This window comes from Xenopus laevis, chromosome 5L (genome assembly GCF_017654675.1).
Source record: "Xenopus laevis strain J_2021 chromosome 5L, Xenopus_laevis_v10.1, whole genome shotgun sequence".
In the NCBI taxonomy this organism is placed as follows: Eukaryota; Metazoa; Chordata; class Amphibia; order Anura; family Pipidae; genus Xenopus; species Xenopus laevis.
The window spans coordinates 66148528-66167669 of NC_054379.1; the positions used below are offsets into that span (position 1 = coordinate 66148528).

At 38.9% G+C, this 19142-nt stretch overlaps 1 protein-coding gene across 2 annotated transcripts in view; it reads right to left on the minus strand.

The window, feature by feature from the left end:
* Window positions 1-320: 320 nt before the first annotated feature.
* tagap.L (T cell activation RhoGTPase activating protein L homeolog) overlaps window positions 321-19142 on the minus strand; it is a 131775-nt gene continuing 112953 nt past the window's right edge. The window contains exons 5-14 of one of the 2 annotated variants that reach the window (XM_041562843.1): window positions 7344-7385; window positions 6564-6648; window positions 6413-6466; window positions 5520-5586; window positions 4779-4939; window positions 4443-4577; window positions 3882-3991; window positions 3003-3198; window positions 2403-2517; window positions 321-1818 (exon numbers count right to left, since the gene is read on the minus strand). In XM_041562843.1, the coding sequence (XP_041418777.1) occupies window positions 584-1818; window positions 2403-2517; window positions 3003-3198; window positions 3882-3991; window positions 4443-4577; window positions 4779-4939; window positions 5520-5586; window positions 6413-6466; window positions 6564-6648; window positions 7344-7385 (2200 nt within the window). In that variant the 3' untranslated portion in view covers window positions 321-583. Of the gene's footprint in view, window positions 1819-2402; window positions 2518-3002; window positions 3199-3881; window positions 3992-4442; window positions 4605-4778; window positions 4940-5519; window positions 5587-6412; window positions 6467-6563; window positions 6649-7343; window positions 7386-19142 lie in introns of both variants that reach the window. The other variant, XM_018263230.2, reaches the window with a different exon arrangement.

Sequence of the window (19142 nt, forward strand, 5' to 3'; positions counted from 1 at the left end):
TTTTACATCTCTTGCCTTGAGCCACCATTTCGTGATGGTCTGTGTGCTGCCTCAGAGATCACCTGACCAGAAATACTTCAACTCTAACTGTAACAGGAAGAAGTGTGGAAGCAAAAGACACAACTCAGTCTGTTAATTGGCTCATGTGACCTAACATGTATGGTTTGTTGGTAAGTTTGTGAGTACAGTGAATCCTACGATCCCAGGGGGCGGCCCTTATTTTTTAAAATGGCAATTTTCTATTTATGTTTACCCAATGGCACATACTACTAGAAAAGTATATTATTATGAAAATGGTTTATTTACATGAAGCAGGATTTTAAATAAAAGCTGTTTTATGCAATATCTTTTTATAGAGACCTACATTGTTTGGGGGGTATAGTTTTCCTTTAATTGGACAATAATGGATTTGCATCAATTTTACTGACAAGTTAATTTAATATGAGTTCATGTATATTTAATACAGTTTTTTTTTTTTACAAAATGTATTTTACACTTCAGCTTTGGTAGATATGTACAAAATGGAATTCTATTATCCATCCATATTTTACAAAATGAGCCATTCTGTTAGCTGCTAACTTGACTAAACATAGGATTCCTTGGCATATTGAATCTGATCATAAAGCTCAAAAGGCTGGCTGCATCTCCGATTTAAAGTTTCATGCTTGTGTTTCTTAACAGACTCAGACATAGATCGTATAAGAACACTTTTAGTTTTTCCATACTGACAGAGCTGTTGCATTTGCAGAGAACAGTTTCTTTCCATTGACCCTTCATTTATTGTTGTCTGTATGGTGTAGTCATGAGTTCTACGTTCTCTGTATGTACTGTCCATGGGGATATCACTGGAAGATGAAAATTCATTATTTGAAACTGTAGCTCTCATGGTTTGGACTGTCATACCTTTGAAGGGTGGGACATTTTTATGAATGGCTTCCTCATACGATGGCGGTTTGCCAGGGTTTCTTTGGTCTACCATTCTGAACACTTCATCAACTGACATTTTGCGGGCAGATTGTGGCCTTCTTAGCCTAACTACAGCTGGCTGCTGAAAACTTTTAGCCTGTGGACTCTCATTTTCATATTGATTTCTATTTCTGAGGCTGCTGTTGAACACGTTCCTCTGTAACCTTGGATTTTGTCCTTCTGGCCCCCAACTCTGTGTCTTAGCCAACATTTTCTTGTTGTTTACATAGGAAAATGACTTTGAATGTTTTTTTATTTCTCTGCTTGATGATTTTAAGTCAGTTCTAATTCCGCTCTTCAAAGAACATGATTGGTGCCTTATCAAACAGCTGTTCTTAGGACTGATGGGGGAAGCAAGTGGTGAGCTGGTAAACACAGAACAGTCTGAAAAGGAGCTCTCTAGAGAACAACTGGAAAGAGCGTTCTGCAGTACATCATCTAACACATCTACTGAATAACTAGTATTAACTGTCAAACCTCTTGGCATCTTATTCTTATAAAAGGCTATATCTAACACTTGCTTAGTTAGCTTCTCCTTAGTTGAAGGTGCTCCACTTTTACAAACAGTGACATCATCATGGCTTCTGTTCAACTTTCTGCCTTCCACCACCTTGGTATCCCTTGAGAGAACTATGTGTGGTTCTGACTTCCTCCTTCCCATACTGCTGACTTTGAACAGGCTTATAGAAGATTCAGACAGATTTATATCATGATCCATTGAGCTCTTTAGTGCCTCGCTCCCACTGTTGATCATCCCCAAATCTTCTTGATAGCTGGTTAAGGTACTAGCATGTCCCTCATGTTCAGGATCTGTGCTGTCATACGCCGAGTCATTTTGTTGGAAAGTAATTTCTACAAGACAAAAAAATCTGGTATTACTTATCTAGTTTGATGTACTCAAAGACTAAAACATTGTGCAGGTACAAGATTTCTCTAGTGCAGTAACTTAATAATTGGATATTCACTTTTGGGAGAGATTGATGCTTGTTGTTGATTGGATGCTATGGCCTGCTGCAGTGCAACAAATTTGCACCAGTAAATTGTGTAACAAAGCAAGGTAAAAAGCAGGGGTGACATTTTTTTTTTCGACCCCCCCCCCCTTGCGTGCATCAAGGGTCATTTGCAATTTTGCATGGCCAAAACTTGCCTAAAGCTGCCAAAGCCATTTTTTATGTGATAAAATGTGACACCTTTTAGGACCTTTTAACAAAACTACCCCAGCTCCTCCTTTTAGACAAAGTTCTTATTTTGCTTCTGTTTAAATAATGAAACAACAATTCTCCTTGTTCCTTTATCTCCTGCAGTCCTTCAGATTTATAGTTCTGCCAATGTTACTCTTTTGATACAACTGTATCATTTTGTGCCAGTCTTCAGCTATTGGTTTTTAGAAGACAGAAAAAGGGCAAACAAATTCTCTTAGAAATGTATTCTTATACCTGAAACATCAGTGTCCTCCAGTGAATCCTTCTCTGTGGTACTTATCAATTGTGATATATTTTCATCAAACAGATCAAAGCAGTTGTCTATAAAGAACTCAACTAGTGTGATAACCTGTAGAGATAATAATATAACTTAGTAAAGGCATTTGGGAAAACATGCAGCTGTCTTTATATTTACTTTCTATAACTGGGGATCATGTATTAACAGTGGACACATGAGCAGCCCTGTGGTAAAATACAGAAACCAATCAGTTATTAGCTTTGATCAGACTAGTGAATATTAAAAAAAGCAAAACTGATTGGTTGCTCTGTGTTGCTGGACTGAGGCAATTTTGGCAAGTGTTAGTAGATTAGGCTGAAATTATTGATTTTTGCAATTATTCTTTATATTATACTGTCTATACATAAATGAAGTATTCATATTTAAACATTATTCTTGCATTCCATATTATTTATATTGTATAAGATTACCTATTTAGCAGAGTACTAATAGAGTACCAAAATAGTATTTCTTCTTTTTTAAAGCTCAGCTAATTAAATAATGCAACAATTTTGTAATGATAAAAAATAAAATAAAGTAAATAATAAAAAAATTACCCTGTCATTTGCTTGCTTCTGAGCTTCTAGAGAAAGAATCTTGTCATGTCGAGGTTGGAGCATATTTGGGCCAATGCAGACAGCTAGATTGTTTGAATCCATCTTGTTTACAGTTGAGGCTTTGCTGATGTGATGGAGGACGCAGATTAAATGTTGTAATAAAATCCAGTTAGGTCTGGGAAGTTTATCTGCAACACTAAAAGAAACCAAAACAAATGTAAAATGTCAAACTGTTTTCAAAACTCCCTAATGCACAGAAACAGAAACTGTCTTAAAGAAAGAGGAACAAAGTTTAAAAATTATCTAAAAAATACCCTTTCAGAAATAACCATCTCTTGCTTTACATTGTCTATTTAAACATTAGGGTGTTTAACAGAAGAAACCAAATCACTAATGGAATACCTTCATTTTTACAATAATACAGTACTTCGTATAAAAAGGCATATATATCCTTGAGAAAGAGCACAGTTGGGGTCAAATTTTGAAGTGAAAAAACATCGAAATTCGACCATCGAATAGGTGTAGTACGATATTCGAAGTCGAAGGTTTTTAAAATCGTACAATTTAATTGCATGATCGTACGATTTTACAAAAAACCTTCGACTTCTCAAAACTTAGCCAAACACTCAGATAGGTTACAGGAGGTCCCCCATAGGCTAAACAGCAATTCGGCAGGTTTAAGTTTTTACGTTTTTTCTATTCAAATCGAATTTTGGCCTATTCGATTTTCGAAGTACCCAAAAATTACTTCAAAATTCGAAGTTTTTTAATTTGAAAATTCACTTCGACTCACTTCACAAGTACTCCTGTTTCATACGATACTATGTTACTTTATAAATATATATATTAATCTTAATACAGAACAGTCAGTTTGTTTACCATTTCATATTTTCAGTCCTTTTCTCCAAAGTTGGCTTCTCTAAAGCTGCCATCCATTCATGGTACAGTTCAGATGACAGAAGCTGGTTTGGAATACCTCTTAGAAAATCCTGAAAACAAAAAACAAATTTTTTAAAATCTCCAATAAAATGTCACCATTAAACATACATCTAAGGTATCTAAGCACATAATAAACCATCTATGTTACATTACATAGCTAGGCACTTTGCAAAAATGAAATAAAATGTAGTTTAAAGCAACTTTTCAATATTCAGTTAAATATTTTCAATTATTTTAAAGTTCTTGTAACTGTAGTTGCCATTGAAAGTAGTGTTTTTTCAGCCCTTTTTGTTTTGTTAAAACAATGTAACAGGAGTCAGTTCTTTGTGAAGTATTTTCAACAGATTTAATCATTAACCACTGAATAAAAACCTAAAAAACTGAAAATATATAATATATAGTGGAAAGTGAAAATTCAATTGTTTTAACTATGCATAATAGTTTTGGTTGGAGGATCCTTTTGAAAAGCATTTTAAATATCCCTAGCAATACAAAATTTACCTTGAGGACCACAGCCAGTAAATGCACTGGTTTGCTTTTTAAATCCAAAGTCTTTCCACTGTTGAGATCTTCCTTGAGCTCTTTGCGTGTTTTCTCATTGGCAGCTTTACGGAAAATACCTTCAGTAGATGGGCCCTGCTGGCACAGAATAGTAAGGATTTCCTGTGAGGGAAGGAGAAAACACTAAAACATTATATTGATGCCTAATGTATCACAGTTATGTATATTGACATCAGAAGCCTCCTAAAATGAGGACCTCATACATTTGCTTCTATCTTCATGCTATAATGAGCGCAAAACCTATGACTCCTAGCATTCTACCTGCATGATACTTACAAGTATTGGTTTGGGAAGGGCATCCTCTTCACAGACAATAGAAAGTGGTTGGTCAAACAAAGTTGCTTTTAGCTCAGGTGAAACTGATGTTTCTGATAGTGTTGAGCTTCTTCTAAATGTAAATGGCCAAGATATGACAGCTTTTCTCTTTTTGTTGTTTTCTAATGAATAAGAAAAAGATAATGATAAATATTCATTAACCAATCAGCCCAACTAACTCACTACACTGTACATATAATATATATACATATACATATTGGATGAAAAGAGCTTTACAATCTAATTTTTTTTGTCTAACTCTTTATCTCTAACTCTAAAACACATGAGAAAGAAAAACCACTGTGTATGCCATAATGTGGGTGTTTTGGATCAATTTAAATGTCATGTCTTTTAATATAGCCTTACAGTATATGTAAATACCTAACTTTGCAATATTAAGATATTCATGTCCAAGAACTATAGCCTTTGATTAATTTATGAATTATTATGTAAATAAATGTCCGAAATCAGCAAAATCAGGACTGTGCCGTTTCAGAAGCAGCAGGAAACCATAGTAACAGTGCCAAGTCTGTCCTAATTAGATTCATGCTAGATGTTAGATGTCTACAGTAGCAATATAAGACTGGTTTTAATACCAAAATATTTAACTGCCACAAACTACACATTACAAACCAGGTTAAATTACCAGATTAAACTACAAATCCCAGCATCTTCCTGATTCAAATGGGAGTTGGATCTTACCAATCAAATGGCACATGCCATCTTCATTTATCATTGCTGCCAATAACTGGTATTTCTTGGCATCTGCCTGCAAATGAAATTATGAAATTAGAAAAGTTTTCAATGATGTAAAAATCCTAAAGAAAACAGTAAATCCTGAATTTAAAGTGCGCAATTTTTCATACAGCTATGTGGCAAGGTGCTCAAAAGTTGTAGTTCTACATTAACTCTATTTATGTTTATGAAATGGCAAACGTATTCTTTAACATTGTACAACCAGAGGAAAATTCAACAAGTGACAATTTACACTGCAACCTTACAATGACAAGTTCTGCATTTACAAGTCTCTGTTTGTATTATGCTCAAGAATAACTTGTGTCATTAACTAGACCTTGTAAAAGTCTAGGATCAAAAATATTTTACTAGAAATAATCACTCATGAATAAATAAAAATAAAACATTAATAATAATATAGAACATATCTCTGTTATAAAAGATACAATAGTACTGTCCAGATGTCTAGTTGCCATACATTATCATCTGCTATATTTCCTACCACCAAGTACGACCACTAAGTTGGTGAAAGATAGCCTCATTTTCTAACATATTTGCTGAAATGCATCAATGAACACATAGGAGCCAATCAGACCTTTGTTTTCAATTTATCCTGCAGTAGACTGCAAAATGTTAATTGTTAACTGGTTACTGCAGTTAAATGCACTGGTGCAATTATACACATATTAAAATACTGTATATAAGCCCCACTGAGAGTTAGCATTATATAGCAGCTGGATTTACCTGTATCGTTGATATAAACAAGAATTGATCAAATTGGCTATTTAACTGTCATATTAAAAAGAAATATCTCTTACATATGTGATTCATTATTAAAGGCCTATAGTAAAACAACTCACCTCTGTTGGGCAATCAATCAGGCCTTCCATGTTGCTGGTATTGATTGCTTTAGACTGCAAGTGTTAGAAAAGGGACAGTGAATTAGAAGCTCAAACTGCTGTACTAAAAACTTTCTACTGCCAAAAGAATATCATTGGAAGAACTACTTACAGCATTGCAGCCTGTGAGCACCTTCATGAGTAGTCTTGTATAGGGGACAGTAATGCTTTCAGTTCCTCCAACTTCTCTAATCTGCCTGTAAACACAGCAGACACTATTATAGTATCTTTTCACAGATTACAATATTCTTTATACTATTACGTTTACAAGGACAAAGCTTTAGGAGAAGAACTGTAGGTATCCAGAAACATAAGGAATATGCAGTAAGGATTATGATCTGTGCATTGAATGAATTAATCCCTCCCATAATATAATAAAATATAATGTGCTTTGTGAGGATAAAGTATAAAAATCAGTGACTTCATCAAGCTGCATTCAATAATTTATCTATTTATGATCGTACAGGATCAGAATGTTAAAGGTTTTTTTTTTTTTTTTTGCATGACTGCAGTGAAAACCAGGTTCCCCACGTGTATATATGTGTATATATATATATATATATATATATATATATATATATATATATATATATATATATATATATATATATATATATATATATATATATATATATAAGGAAAACTACCTAATACCAAAGAACAATGCATACATTCAATACATAAATTGAATATAAACATCCAACAGTTATAGTTTTTTTTTTTTTTAAGAGCTGCTTTAAAATCATCGGAGTCTTTTCTGTTTCATTTAGTCGTTTACATACATAGATAATATGATGTATATAGATATATGATAGATTAGTGGATAGACAGACAGATAGTTATACACATATTTATAGTTAAGTGTAATAAAATACATTTGAATTTGACTTACCAAACTAGAGTATCAAGCCAGAGCTCCTTCACTTCAAGGGAGCTGTACAGAGGAGAAAGGAGACCACATTACATTCTGTGAAAGCTCGCAGTGCAGAACTGGCTGACTAAACTTGGCTGCCTACACGCTTTACTCTTTTGTGTAGGGGCAGGTGGAAATTCACTCGAGTCACAGAGACAGGAAGCAACATCATCATGGGCAGTTCAGTAAAACTATCTACATAGAATGGCTTCCTCTTTTCTTATACTTAGACTGTTTTTTTTTCTAAGAGGTAATGCTAGTGGAAATGATGAGTGGTAAGGTGTAAGGTCCCATGATGTCACAGGGACTTAAAATTTTCACCTACAAAAAAAATGTTTTCACCTCAAATGTCAGTGCGTGAGAGTCACTATAAGTTGTTTATGCTGGCAGTAGTGCAATACAATAACTAATGTAAAGTACACTATAGTTCATTTGTGATGGACCAAAAGAAAATATTTATTTCCACATGTATAAAGTAAACTGTGCGGTTCTTCAGACAGAGATTTTGTTCCAAATCATTGTTCTAAATTTAATAAACCTTTGCCAAGATTGTGAACAATACACATTAACCTCTATAAAAAAAAGATACCATGCAATATCTTTCTATGTTTTCCCAGAGCAACCCACATTTTAGTCACAAGGGCGCTACCCCCAGTTCTCATATAGCCAAGCACCCCAAGACTGTTGTGATTTGGTAACTTGAGGTTTCCAGGTCTGAAAAATCAGAGCAGTAAATTACTAAAAGTAATTTTACTTTTAGTTTATTATAGAATGGCCAATTCTACACACATTTTCAATTGGTCTTCATTATTTAATTTTTATAGTTTTTTAATTATTTGCCTTTTTGTTCTGATTCTTTCCAGCTTTCAAATAAAAACCATCTAAATCATCTAAAAACCAATGCTCTGTAAAGCTACAAATGTATTGTTATTGTTACTTTCTATTACTCACATTTCTATACAGGCCCTCTCCTATTTATATCCCAGCTCCTTATTCAAATGAATGTATGGTTGCTAAAGTACTTTGGATCCTACCAGACAGATTGCTGAAATTGCAAACTGGAGAGCTGCTGAATAAAATAATAGACTGTTAAAGGAATTGTTCAGTATAAAAATAAAAACTGGGTAAATAGATAGGCTGTGCAAAATAAAAAATGTTTCCAATATAAGTAGTTAGCCAAAAATGTAATGTATAAAGGCTGGATTGACTGGATGTCTAACATAATAGCCAGGACACTACTTCCTGCTTTTCAGCTCTCTTGGGGGCAAATTTACCAAGCGGCGAAAATTCGGCAGCGACAGCTTCACAGGCAGCGCAACACTTAGCCAGGCGAAAATTCGCTGAGACAACGCTAATTCACTAACATGCAAAGTTGCGTCCAGGTCGACGAACGCTGGCGAAGTTGCCAGCGTTAATTCGGCAGGCAGAGCGAAGTTGCAATATCTTGGCTAATTTGCATACAGCGGGAAGTTAAAGTTGAATGGGCGTATATGTTGCAGCAAATACATTACATTACACAAGCCCAGGGAAGCTTAATAAAAGAAAATGTGCCATATGATAGGAAATGTAGGGGGGAAAGCCGGTTACCCCAAAAAAAATTACGCTCTTTTGCAGCCTATCACCCTGAAAAAAGGAAAAGACACCAGCGTTTTTTGGCACTTAGAAAAATTTTCAACTAAATTTTGAGGAAGTCCTATCTACTCTATTGCACTTTGCCTGGTCTGAGGTGGCAAAGGCAAGTCTGGCGCGAGAGGTAACGTTCATTGAAATCCGTATGTTAGTGAATTTGCGCAGTTACGTCCCTTCGCCAGAGTGCAACTTCGCCTGGCAATTGAGTGCGAATGAGCGCCAGCGTCAGTCTCTTTCACTAGCGAAGTTACGCCTGTACCCAGTCACTTCGCCTTTCAGTAAATTTGCCCCTTGGTTTCCACTGATTGGTAACGAGGCAGTAACCAATCAGTGACTTGAGGGGAGGCCACATGGGTCATAACTGTTTGCTTTTGAGTCTGAGCAGCATGCTATTGATCAATTGCAATCTCACTGAACAGTTATGCCCCATGTGGACCCCCCTTCAAGTCACTGACTAACTCAGAGTTAGAGAGCTGAAAAGCAGGAAGTTGGGTTCTTGCTATTATGTTCCAGTCACTCCAGCCTTTATAGATTACATTTACGCTAACGACCTATATTATTAACATTTTTTATTTTGCACAGCCAATCTATTTAACCAGTTTTTATTTTTACAGTGAACTATTTCTTTAACTCAAAGACTACAAATAATAAAAATAGAAAACCAGCTTCAAATTGTCTCAAAATATCACTCTCTAGTCTAGATCATACTAAAAGTTAACTCAAGTGAACAACCCCTTTAAAGGGCAAGGTTATCACAATTCTTTGCATTTGCTCAGTATGATTTTTACACAGACAATTCATTCCAAGTTACTCGTAACCATTAAAGGAGAATAAAGCTTGACTAAAGAAGTATGGCAGAAATGCTGTACATTATGTTATGGACTTCTGTACAAGCCCAAGGCAACCACAACCCTTTAGAAGTGAAGATATGTGCCTCCTAAGATGTCCCTGTAGCTCCCCATCTTCTTTTCTGCTGATTGATTGCACATGTTCTTTGCTGCTGTCAGTTATTAAACTTAGAGACCGATGCACACTAAACTAAATATATATAATAAAACTGTCATAATATAATGCTGTTTAGTAAATAATTCAGATTATTGGTACATAGCTCAGAAACCAGCACAATTAGCATTAGATTATAATAATCAGTCCTGTAGAATCAGCTTATATGACAGGCAAACCTCATTTTCTGCTTGACAACCCCTTAAGTGTAGCTTCTCAACAGCTGCTTAGAGCCCACTGAGCATGTGCATGTAACAAACTGTAATGCTGGAGAAGGTTAACAGAGGACCCCGTTGGCCAGTGTAGAGTGCATAACAGTTCTTTTATTTACAGGTTACGGAGAAGAACACAAACAACAACATAAAGAGGACGGCGACCTTCCACATAGCAGTGGTGAGTCTCACAGTTCCTTTTGGTCTTGATGGAGACAAGGAATAGTAATGGAATCTTTCTTGCAGGTAACAGGTGATGGAGACCCGCATCGAAGTGCCAATCCAGGGTAAGTACTAGAAAGGGACTACAGGGCAGCCAGGTATAGTTATTAGTAGTAGGGAAGATAAGGTTATTGAGATTTACATATATTAGGTTCTAAACCAGAAGTCACTGGGTTAACAGGAAGTGGAGCTGCAGATTTATAATCCAGTGGAACAGGCAAGAAGATCCAGCAAGTACTCAAGGGGTTAACAGGAGCCAGATATGCAGAACTGTAATCCAAGGGAACAGGCAAGGAGATCGAGGAGTTAACAGGAGCTAGAGAAGCAGGAGCAGGCTGTCAGTGAGAGCAGAGGGGAGGGGCCTGGAGGGGAACCAAGTCAGCAGTAAGAAGAAGAAACCAAGGCAGAAGAGGGAGGAACTGCAGGAAGACAGTCTGGAGCACAGAAGGCAGGACCAGAACAGAAGAGGATCTTCAATAACTGTGCGCAAGGTAAATTTATACCCTGCTGGGGAAGGAGACATGGCCAAAATCAGGTTCCGGGTCATTACAGTACCCCCCTCCCTTCAACAGAGATGCCTCCTGGCATCATTTAGGATTATTAGGATTCTGCCTGTGAAAGTCCTGTACCAGTCTATCAGCATGAACATGAGTAGCGGGTTCCCACGTGTTTTCCTCAGGGCCGTAAACCAGCCACTCGATGTGATACTGCAACTTTCCATGGGAGATACAGGAATCAAGAATGTGTTTCACAACATACTCCTCCTCTCTATCCACCAGAATCAGCTTCGGTGGGGAAGGTGTCCTCCCAACAAATGGGTAATCCCTAAATGGCTTTAGCAAAGATGAATGGAAAACCGGATGTATCTTCATCTGCCGAGGTAGCCGTAAGCGGAAAGTCACCGGTTTGATCCCATAGGGGCCAAGAAATTTCAGATCAAACTTTGGGGAGGGCACACGGAGGTTCAAATGTCTTGTTGATAGCCAAACCTTGTGTCCTACCGCACACCTAGGTGATGCACCACAAGCACGATCTGCAAAACGCTTCTGGGTAGCCTTTGCTTCTTCCAAGATATGAAGCAATATCTGATGATTCTCTTGAATGTTCCGAATGCGGTCTTCTATGGCAGGTATAGGTGGTCAGACTGTGGGAAGAAGGCAGGGTGTAGGCTGTAATTGGCAAAAAGTGGGGCTTTGTTTAATGGAGGTGTGATGAGCATTATTTTAAGCAAATTCAGCCAATGGTAGTAAATCAACCCAATTGATTTGAACATGATTCAGGAAAAAATTGTATTGTTCCAGTTCCTGATTGACCCTTTCTGTTTGACCATTGGTTTGGGGGTGCATTGGATAGGGATGTAGTGATACCAAAGAAATTGGCAGAATGTTTTGATCTAATACCACTTCCTTGGGGAGGCCATGGAGACGGAAACTTTCTCGTAAAAAGATCTCTGCAGTTTTCTCAGCAGTCAGAAGCTTGGGCAGTGCAACGAAATGTGCCATTTTAGTATAACGATCCACAAATACCAAAATGCTGCTCCTTTGCTGTGAAGGTGGAAGCTCTACAATAAAATCCATGGACAATGAATGCCATGAATGATGGGTTGGTAGGGGCTATAGTAAGCCAGTAGGTTTAACTTGTGAATATTTATGACCTGGCACAAACATCACATGTTAGTATGTAGTTCCTCACATCTTTGACACAGGTTGGCCACCAGAAGTAGCAAGATAACAAGCATTAGTCTGATAACACCCAGAATGTCCAGCTGGTGGAGAATCATGTACTAGCTGGAGAGCTTGGAAGCAGAGAGAGGAGGGTATGTAGTAGCGTTTTTGGTATTTCCAGAATACATGGTCAAGTTGTAACATGGAAAGGATGTCACGATTGGTTAATTCTAAATCAGAAGGATAGGCATCCTGGAGTCTAGTAACAAAGTCCACCATTGTGATACTTCTCACAATGTAATGAGGGTTATTTTTTGGAAAATCCTGTCCTTCCTCTTCTCTGTCTACTGGGGAAATCCTTTGTAAGGCACGTAATGTGAAACTTGAACCGAGTAAAGAATAGGGACCATCTCACTTGATGGGCGGAAAGCCTCTTAGTCGTTTTAATGAATTCCGAATTCTTATGGTCCGTGAGGACAGTGACCGGGTGATGTGCACCTTTTAGATAATGGCGCCATTCCTGAAATGCTTCCTTCACAGCCAACAGTCCTTTATTTCCAATATCATAATTACATTTAGCTGGAGTCATACGTCGCGAGAAATAGGGACAAGGGTGCATGAGCGCTTTGGGACCTGAACTTTGTGATAGAACTCCCGCAATAACTGATCTGTCCACTTCTACAGAGAAGGGCTGATCAGGATTTGGGTGGATGAGTATGGGAGCAGATGTGAACCTTCTCTTGAGTTCTTGGAATGCATCCTCTGCCGAATGGGTCCACTTTGTAAATTTTCCTTTCCGAGTCAGTTGTTTAATGGGAGTAACAACCCAGGAGAATCCTTTAATAGAACACCTATAAAAGTTAGCAAATCCAAGAATCCTTCAGATTTTTAGGGGTAGGCCATTCAAGGACTACCTTAATCTTTGATGAATCCATTTCCAAACCAGCAGCTGAAATAAAGAATCCCAAGAACTGTATTCTTTTGCATTTAAATTCGCATTTCTCGGGTTTTATGTAAAGTCTGTGGCACCTAAGCCTTTCAAGAACTTGTCTCACGTGGATCCTATGTTCTGAGAGGTTATTGGAAAATATAAGTATGTCGTCCAGGCAACAACATAACGATCTAAAAGATCTCGAAAAAACATCATTAATAAAATGTTGAAAGGTGACTGGGGCATTGCTTAAAGGGCACCTATCACAGCCAAAATCAAACACATACTGTATTAACAATCTGACCAGTACAACCCAAACATGTTTAATCAAACTACATATATAGTTTTTTGAAAAAAACTGCAGGGTTTTTAAAAAAAAAAACCTTACTTTGTCAAAAAGGGAGTCTATATAGTGACTACAACAGTGACTATAACATGCAAAGTTCAGGAGCATGCTCATATTGTAGCACTGCCCTGAGTATTCTACCCAGAATGCCAGGTTTTAGTAAACTCCTCCACTAGAAGTATCCCGAGATTTCTCTATCTTGTCCCCTGCTGGTGATGTTATTATGCAAATGAAAGGCACACACTAACTTCCAGACAGGTGGCAGCACTACTGAAAAGCAGCTAACACAGAAGTTTGGCTGATTTGAAAATAGCTTAGAAGGGTTGCTAAGCAAACAAGGAATTTCAACTGAGCATGTACAAGATTTCAGAACTGTGAAGATATAGGTAGGTGTAGACAGTGAATCCAAGGTGCCTGTCTCAGCTAGAACTGCAGTGGAGATAGGGGAAATTTGGCAGAAGGTATAGCGAGCTGATGGTTTACATTATACAAACAATTCTAACTGTTTTAAAAATCAGACCTCTAGAACTTTCACATAGTGTCTTTACTTACCGTATATACTCGAGTTATACTCGAGTTTAAGCCGAGTTTTTCAGCATCCAAAATGTGCTGAAAAAGTCTACCTCGGCTTATACTCGAGTCAGTGGGCAGTAGCTGAGATTGCAGTCACTTTTAATCATTCCTATACCAACAGTTCGCTTTGGGAGAGACTGCAATATCACACAGCGCCCTCTGTTGGTTATATGAAAGAATAACATTGCGCCCTCTGTTGGTTAGATGAAAGAATAACAGTGACTGCAATATCACACAGTTCCATCTGTTGGGTATATGAAAGAATAACAGTGACTGCAATATCACACATCACCATCTGTTGGTTATATGAAAGAATAACACTTCGTCCTCTGTTGGTTATATGAAAGATTAACAGTAACTGCAATATCACACAGCGCCCTCTGTTGGTTATATGAAAGAATAACAGTGACTGCAATATCACACAGCGCCCTCTGTTGGTTATATGAAGGATTAACAGTGATGGCAATATCACACAGCGCCCTCTGTTGGTTATACGAAAGATTAACAGTGATGGCAATATCACACAGCACCCTCTGCACATGGTAGTGGGACAATGCACACAGTAATCCATTTGGCAATTCTCTGTCACCGTCAACTTTGCAAAGAAGTCCGGTTGATCGCTGGGGGGGTCACTTTGGCAGAATGTGCGCTGCTGGGAGACAGGGCTGTAGTTGTGTCTAGGCTTATACTCGAGTCAATAAGTTTTCCCAGTTTCCGTAGGTAAAATTAGGTACCTCGGCTTATACTCGGGTCGGCTTATACTCAAGTATATACGGTAGTTCTGGAATTAAAGGCAATGGATAGCGATTCTTGACCGTCACTTTGTTCAAATCTCGATAATCGATGCAAGGTCAGAGTGACCCATCTTTTTTTGCCACATAGAAAATAGGTGCTCCTGCAGGGGAGATGGTGGGATGGATAAATCCCTTATCCATGTTCAGGACACTGCTTTCCAACTTCTGTGGTACAGAAGGCTGGAATTTTTTTCTGGTCTGCATGGTGGAGGGCCGATAATGGAAGCCAGTGTTAGCCATTCCCTGTTTTTAGATCACACCCACTTAAAAACAAACCCATGTTACCACAAGATCATGTCCACATTAATAACACACCAAAAAAAACAAATAGTTGGTGCTCACTGCAGAGATATCACTCATATGTGAAAAAAGTTGTCATATTAAGATATACCCTTAAATCCATATACCTACTCCCCTGTGAATAGCACAGTACCCCCAGAACATGATTAAACACCTTAAACAAACACCCAGAACAAATACCAGGCTTATGTTCGACAGGCAGAGCAGGGCACATACAGGGAGCATAGGGAAGACAAAGTATGACACACACTGGCAGAGTATGGCAAACCCAAGGAAAATAGGACATTCATAATATGGAATATCCAGGGAGTACAGGATGAGCAGAGTATGGCACACATAGTGAGCATAGAGCAGGCAGAGTATGGCACACCAGGGAGCATAGAGCGGACAGAGTATGGCACACACAGGGAGCATAGAGCAGACAGTGTGGAAGACATAAGAAAAAACTTTTCTAAGCAGCGATATCCACCCTGGAAAACAAGGGTTAAGGGCTCTCTTTCCCTTGTAATGGGCCCTGTATTCAGTAATGAGACATCAACTGTTTTTCATTGGAAGGGGGGCTGACAGGGAGCTAGTTGGAATACCATGGCCCTGCACCAGAGTCAATCATTGCCCCACCTGGATCCTTTTAGTAGTACTAATAATAATAATGTTACACATGAAATGCCCATGAATTTGAGCATCCAATACAGAAAAAGATTGCAAAACTGAATATGGTTGTTGAGGCTTAATGGCATTCTTTTTCTCTTTAAAGGAAAACTATACCCCCCAAACAATGTAGATCTCTATAAAAAGATATTGCATAAAACAGTTCATATGTAAAATTCTGCTTCATGTAAATAAACCATTTTCATAATAATATACTTTTCTAGTAGTATGTGCCATTGGGTAATCATAAATAGAAAATTGCCATTTTAAAAAATAAGGGCCGCCCCCTGGGATCGTAGGATTCACTGTACTCACAAACATACCAACAAACCATACATGTTAGGTCACATGAGCCAATTAACAGACAGAGTTGTGTCTTTTGCTTCCACACTTCTTCCTTTTACAGTTAGAGTTGAAGTATTTCTGGTCACGTGATCTCTGAGGCTGCACAGAGACCATCACGAAATGGTGGCTCAAGGCAAGACATGTAAAAGGGCAATATTTACTTAAATATATATTCCAGTTTGGTAAGATTCTTTAATATGCCACTTAATATGATATGAACTATCTGTTGCTTAAGTGTTCATTTTGGGGGTATTGTTTTCCTTTAAGAGGACAATCAACAGCAAAATGCCGCATAGCCCCAGGCCCAGCTTTATGGCAAGGCCACAAAGGGCCGGGCCTAAGGCGGCAAAATTTTAGGGGCGGCATGGTGCCCCGATGCAGAGTGAACTACATGGGGAATTCCGAGTTCCCTTGTGTGAAGACACATGCGCACCCTTCCCGCCTTCGGCGTGACTTCTCTTCATAGGAAAAGGGACCTTGTATGACATCCACTTGCATGGGCAGTGACGGAGTCTCTTTTGGAGGTGGGGCTCTATGAACTGGAGCCATAGGTCCCCACCCCTGGTTAGATTCTGCCTCTCAGCTCGCATCTCCTGCAGTTTGTCTATCTGTATGAACAACAATATCAAATCTGCCAGGGAATCTGGGAATACCACACAGGCCAATTCATCCTTAATATTTTCATTAAGGCCTCTCCGGAAATTAAATCTTTGTGCTGACTCATTCCAGTTAGTAACTGTAATGAGTCTGCGAAATTCTGCTGCGTATTCTGCTATAGATTTCTTGCTCTGACGCAGATGCAGGAGGGCTGCCTCTGCAGTAGCACTCCTATTGGGATCATCAAATGCTAGCCTCATGGCCTGCAGAAAATCAGTCAGATTTGCTAGAATGGAATCTTGACGTTCTAAATAAGGAGAGGCCCATGCCAAAGCCTCCTTTCCCAGAAGAGACACGATAAAGCCAACCTAGCTCTTATCCTCTGGGAAATATCGAGACTGGAACTGAAAGTGCATGTGCCATTGGTTTAGAAACCGCCGATATTTGCGCCTGTCCCCCAAAAATCTTTCTGGAAGGGGATATCATGCAGGCCAATGAACTGGATCTAGTGGTTGCCCTTGAGAGGAAAGCAATTGGTTCTGCAGGGTAATAACTTGGTCTTGCACGACCTTGCAAGGTATGAATTACATGGGCCTGATTCTGAATTATCGGTGACATTATTGCTATCTGGGCGGCAGCAGCAGCCTCTACACTGGCGGCATCCATCTTGGAGGGGGTGTAGGCGCGCAGTTATTCTGTAATGCTGGAGAAGGTTTACAGAGGACCCCGTTTGCCAGTGTAGAGTGAATAACAGTTCTTTTATTTACAGGTCACGGAGAAGAACACAACAACTACATAAAGAGGATGGTGAGCTTCCACATACTAGCAGTGAGTCTCACAGTTCCTTTTGGTCTTGATGGAGACAAGGAATAAAAATGGAATCTTTCTTGCAGGTAACAGGTGACGGAGACCCGCATCAAAGCGCCACTCCAGGGTAAGTACTAGAAAGGGATTATAGGGCAGCTAGGTATAGTTATTCACAGTAGGGAACTGGGGTTAACAGGAATTGGAGCTGCAGATTTATAATCCAGTGGAACAGGCAAGAAGATCCAGCCAGTACTCAAGGGTTTAACAAGAGCCAGATATACAGAACTGTAATCCAAGGAAACAGGCAATGAGAGCCAGCAGTGAGAAGGTGAAAGCAAGGCAGAGGGAGGAACCGCAGGAAGACAGTCTGGAACACTGAAGGCAGGACTGGAACAGAAGATGATCTTCAATAACTGCGCAACTTCAACAGTGCACAAGGTAGATTTTATACCCTGCTGGGGAAGGGGGTGTGGCCAAAATCGGACCTTGGGTCCCGGGTCATAACATGGACAAAACACTCCTAACAGAATCCAAGATGGGAAACTCCTGTGACAACTTTGAAGCCCTGGATGGATGCAAAACCTTTAAACTGGTTCAATAAGTTCAGTATATAAAATTAGGGATGCAGCGAATCCAGGATTCGGTTCGGGATTAAGCCAGAATTCAGTGTTTTTTAGCAGGATTCGGATTCGGCCAAATACCAAACAGAATCTGAATCCTAATTTGCATATGCAAATTAGAGGCCGGAGGGAAATTGCGTGACTTTTTGTCACAAAACAAGGAAGTTAAAAATGTTTTCCCTGTCCCTTCCTTGTTTTGTGACAAAAAGTCACACAATTTCCCTCCCGCCCCTAATTTGCATATGCAAATTAGGATTCAGATTAGGTTCGGTATTTGGCTGAATCTTTCTCAAAGGTTTCGGGGGTCAAATCCAAATATATAAAATATATAAAATATGGCATTTCTAGCCATATTCATTTTTAGGATTTAGTTCTCCTTTCAAGGGAAAGTACCTAAATTAGCTGCCTCTTCAGAGGCAGGCAAAGCCGACAGGGTGCCCTAGGAAACCCAGCCAGCCTCCACTTCCTCTGGCAAATGTGTGGTGATGTCGTACGCATGTATGAGCATGTGCGGTGACAACACGCACGTACGCATAAGTCGAGTGGCAGGTGAGTCCGGTCTAGGGGTAGGCAGAAGAGGTAGCTGCCCAGCACCCCCCAATTGTTGTACCTTAGGCAGCTGCCTCTTCTGCCTACCCCTAGTTCTAGCTTCTATATGTGGGTCTGTGGGCAAATTCCTTTTGATGTGACACTTGCATAGCCTTTGAACCTGACCAGGAACCACCACAGCCAAAGTTGCCACTGAAGGCTTGCGCAATGCAGACTTGTACCTAAGGAATCCGGTACAGTTATCATTTCGATGTAGAATGCTGGAAATCATACAATCATATGAGACATCAGCACAATTGTTTTTGTCAGAAAACAAGCTCAGTTGTACATCTTTGGATGCATCAGATCCAGTTGTGGCAGACACAACCCCCATTTTAGCCACAATTGGGCTGGAACACTGGGGAAATAATGCATTGAGGTTAAAAATATGGCAAATGGCAAAATGACACTTTGTACACTGCACTTGACATATAAATAACCTATTAGATATAAGACCTATAAATTGTTCCTAGGCAATGTGCAAATAATGGACACAAAGG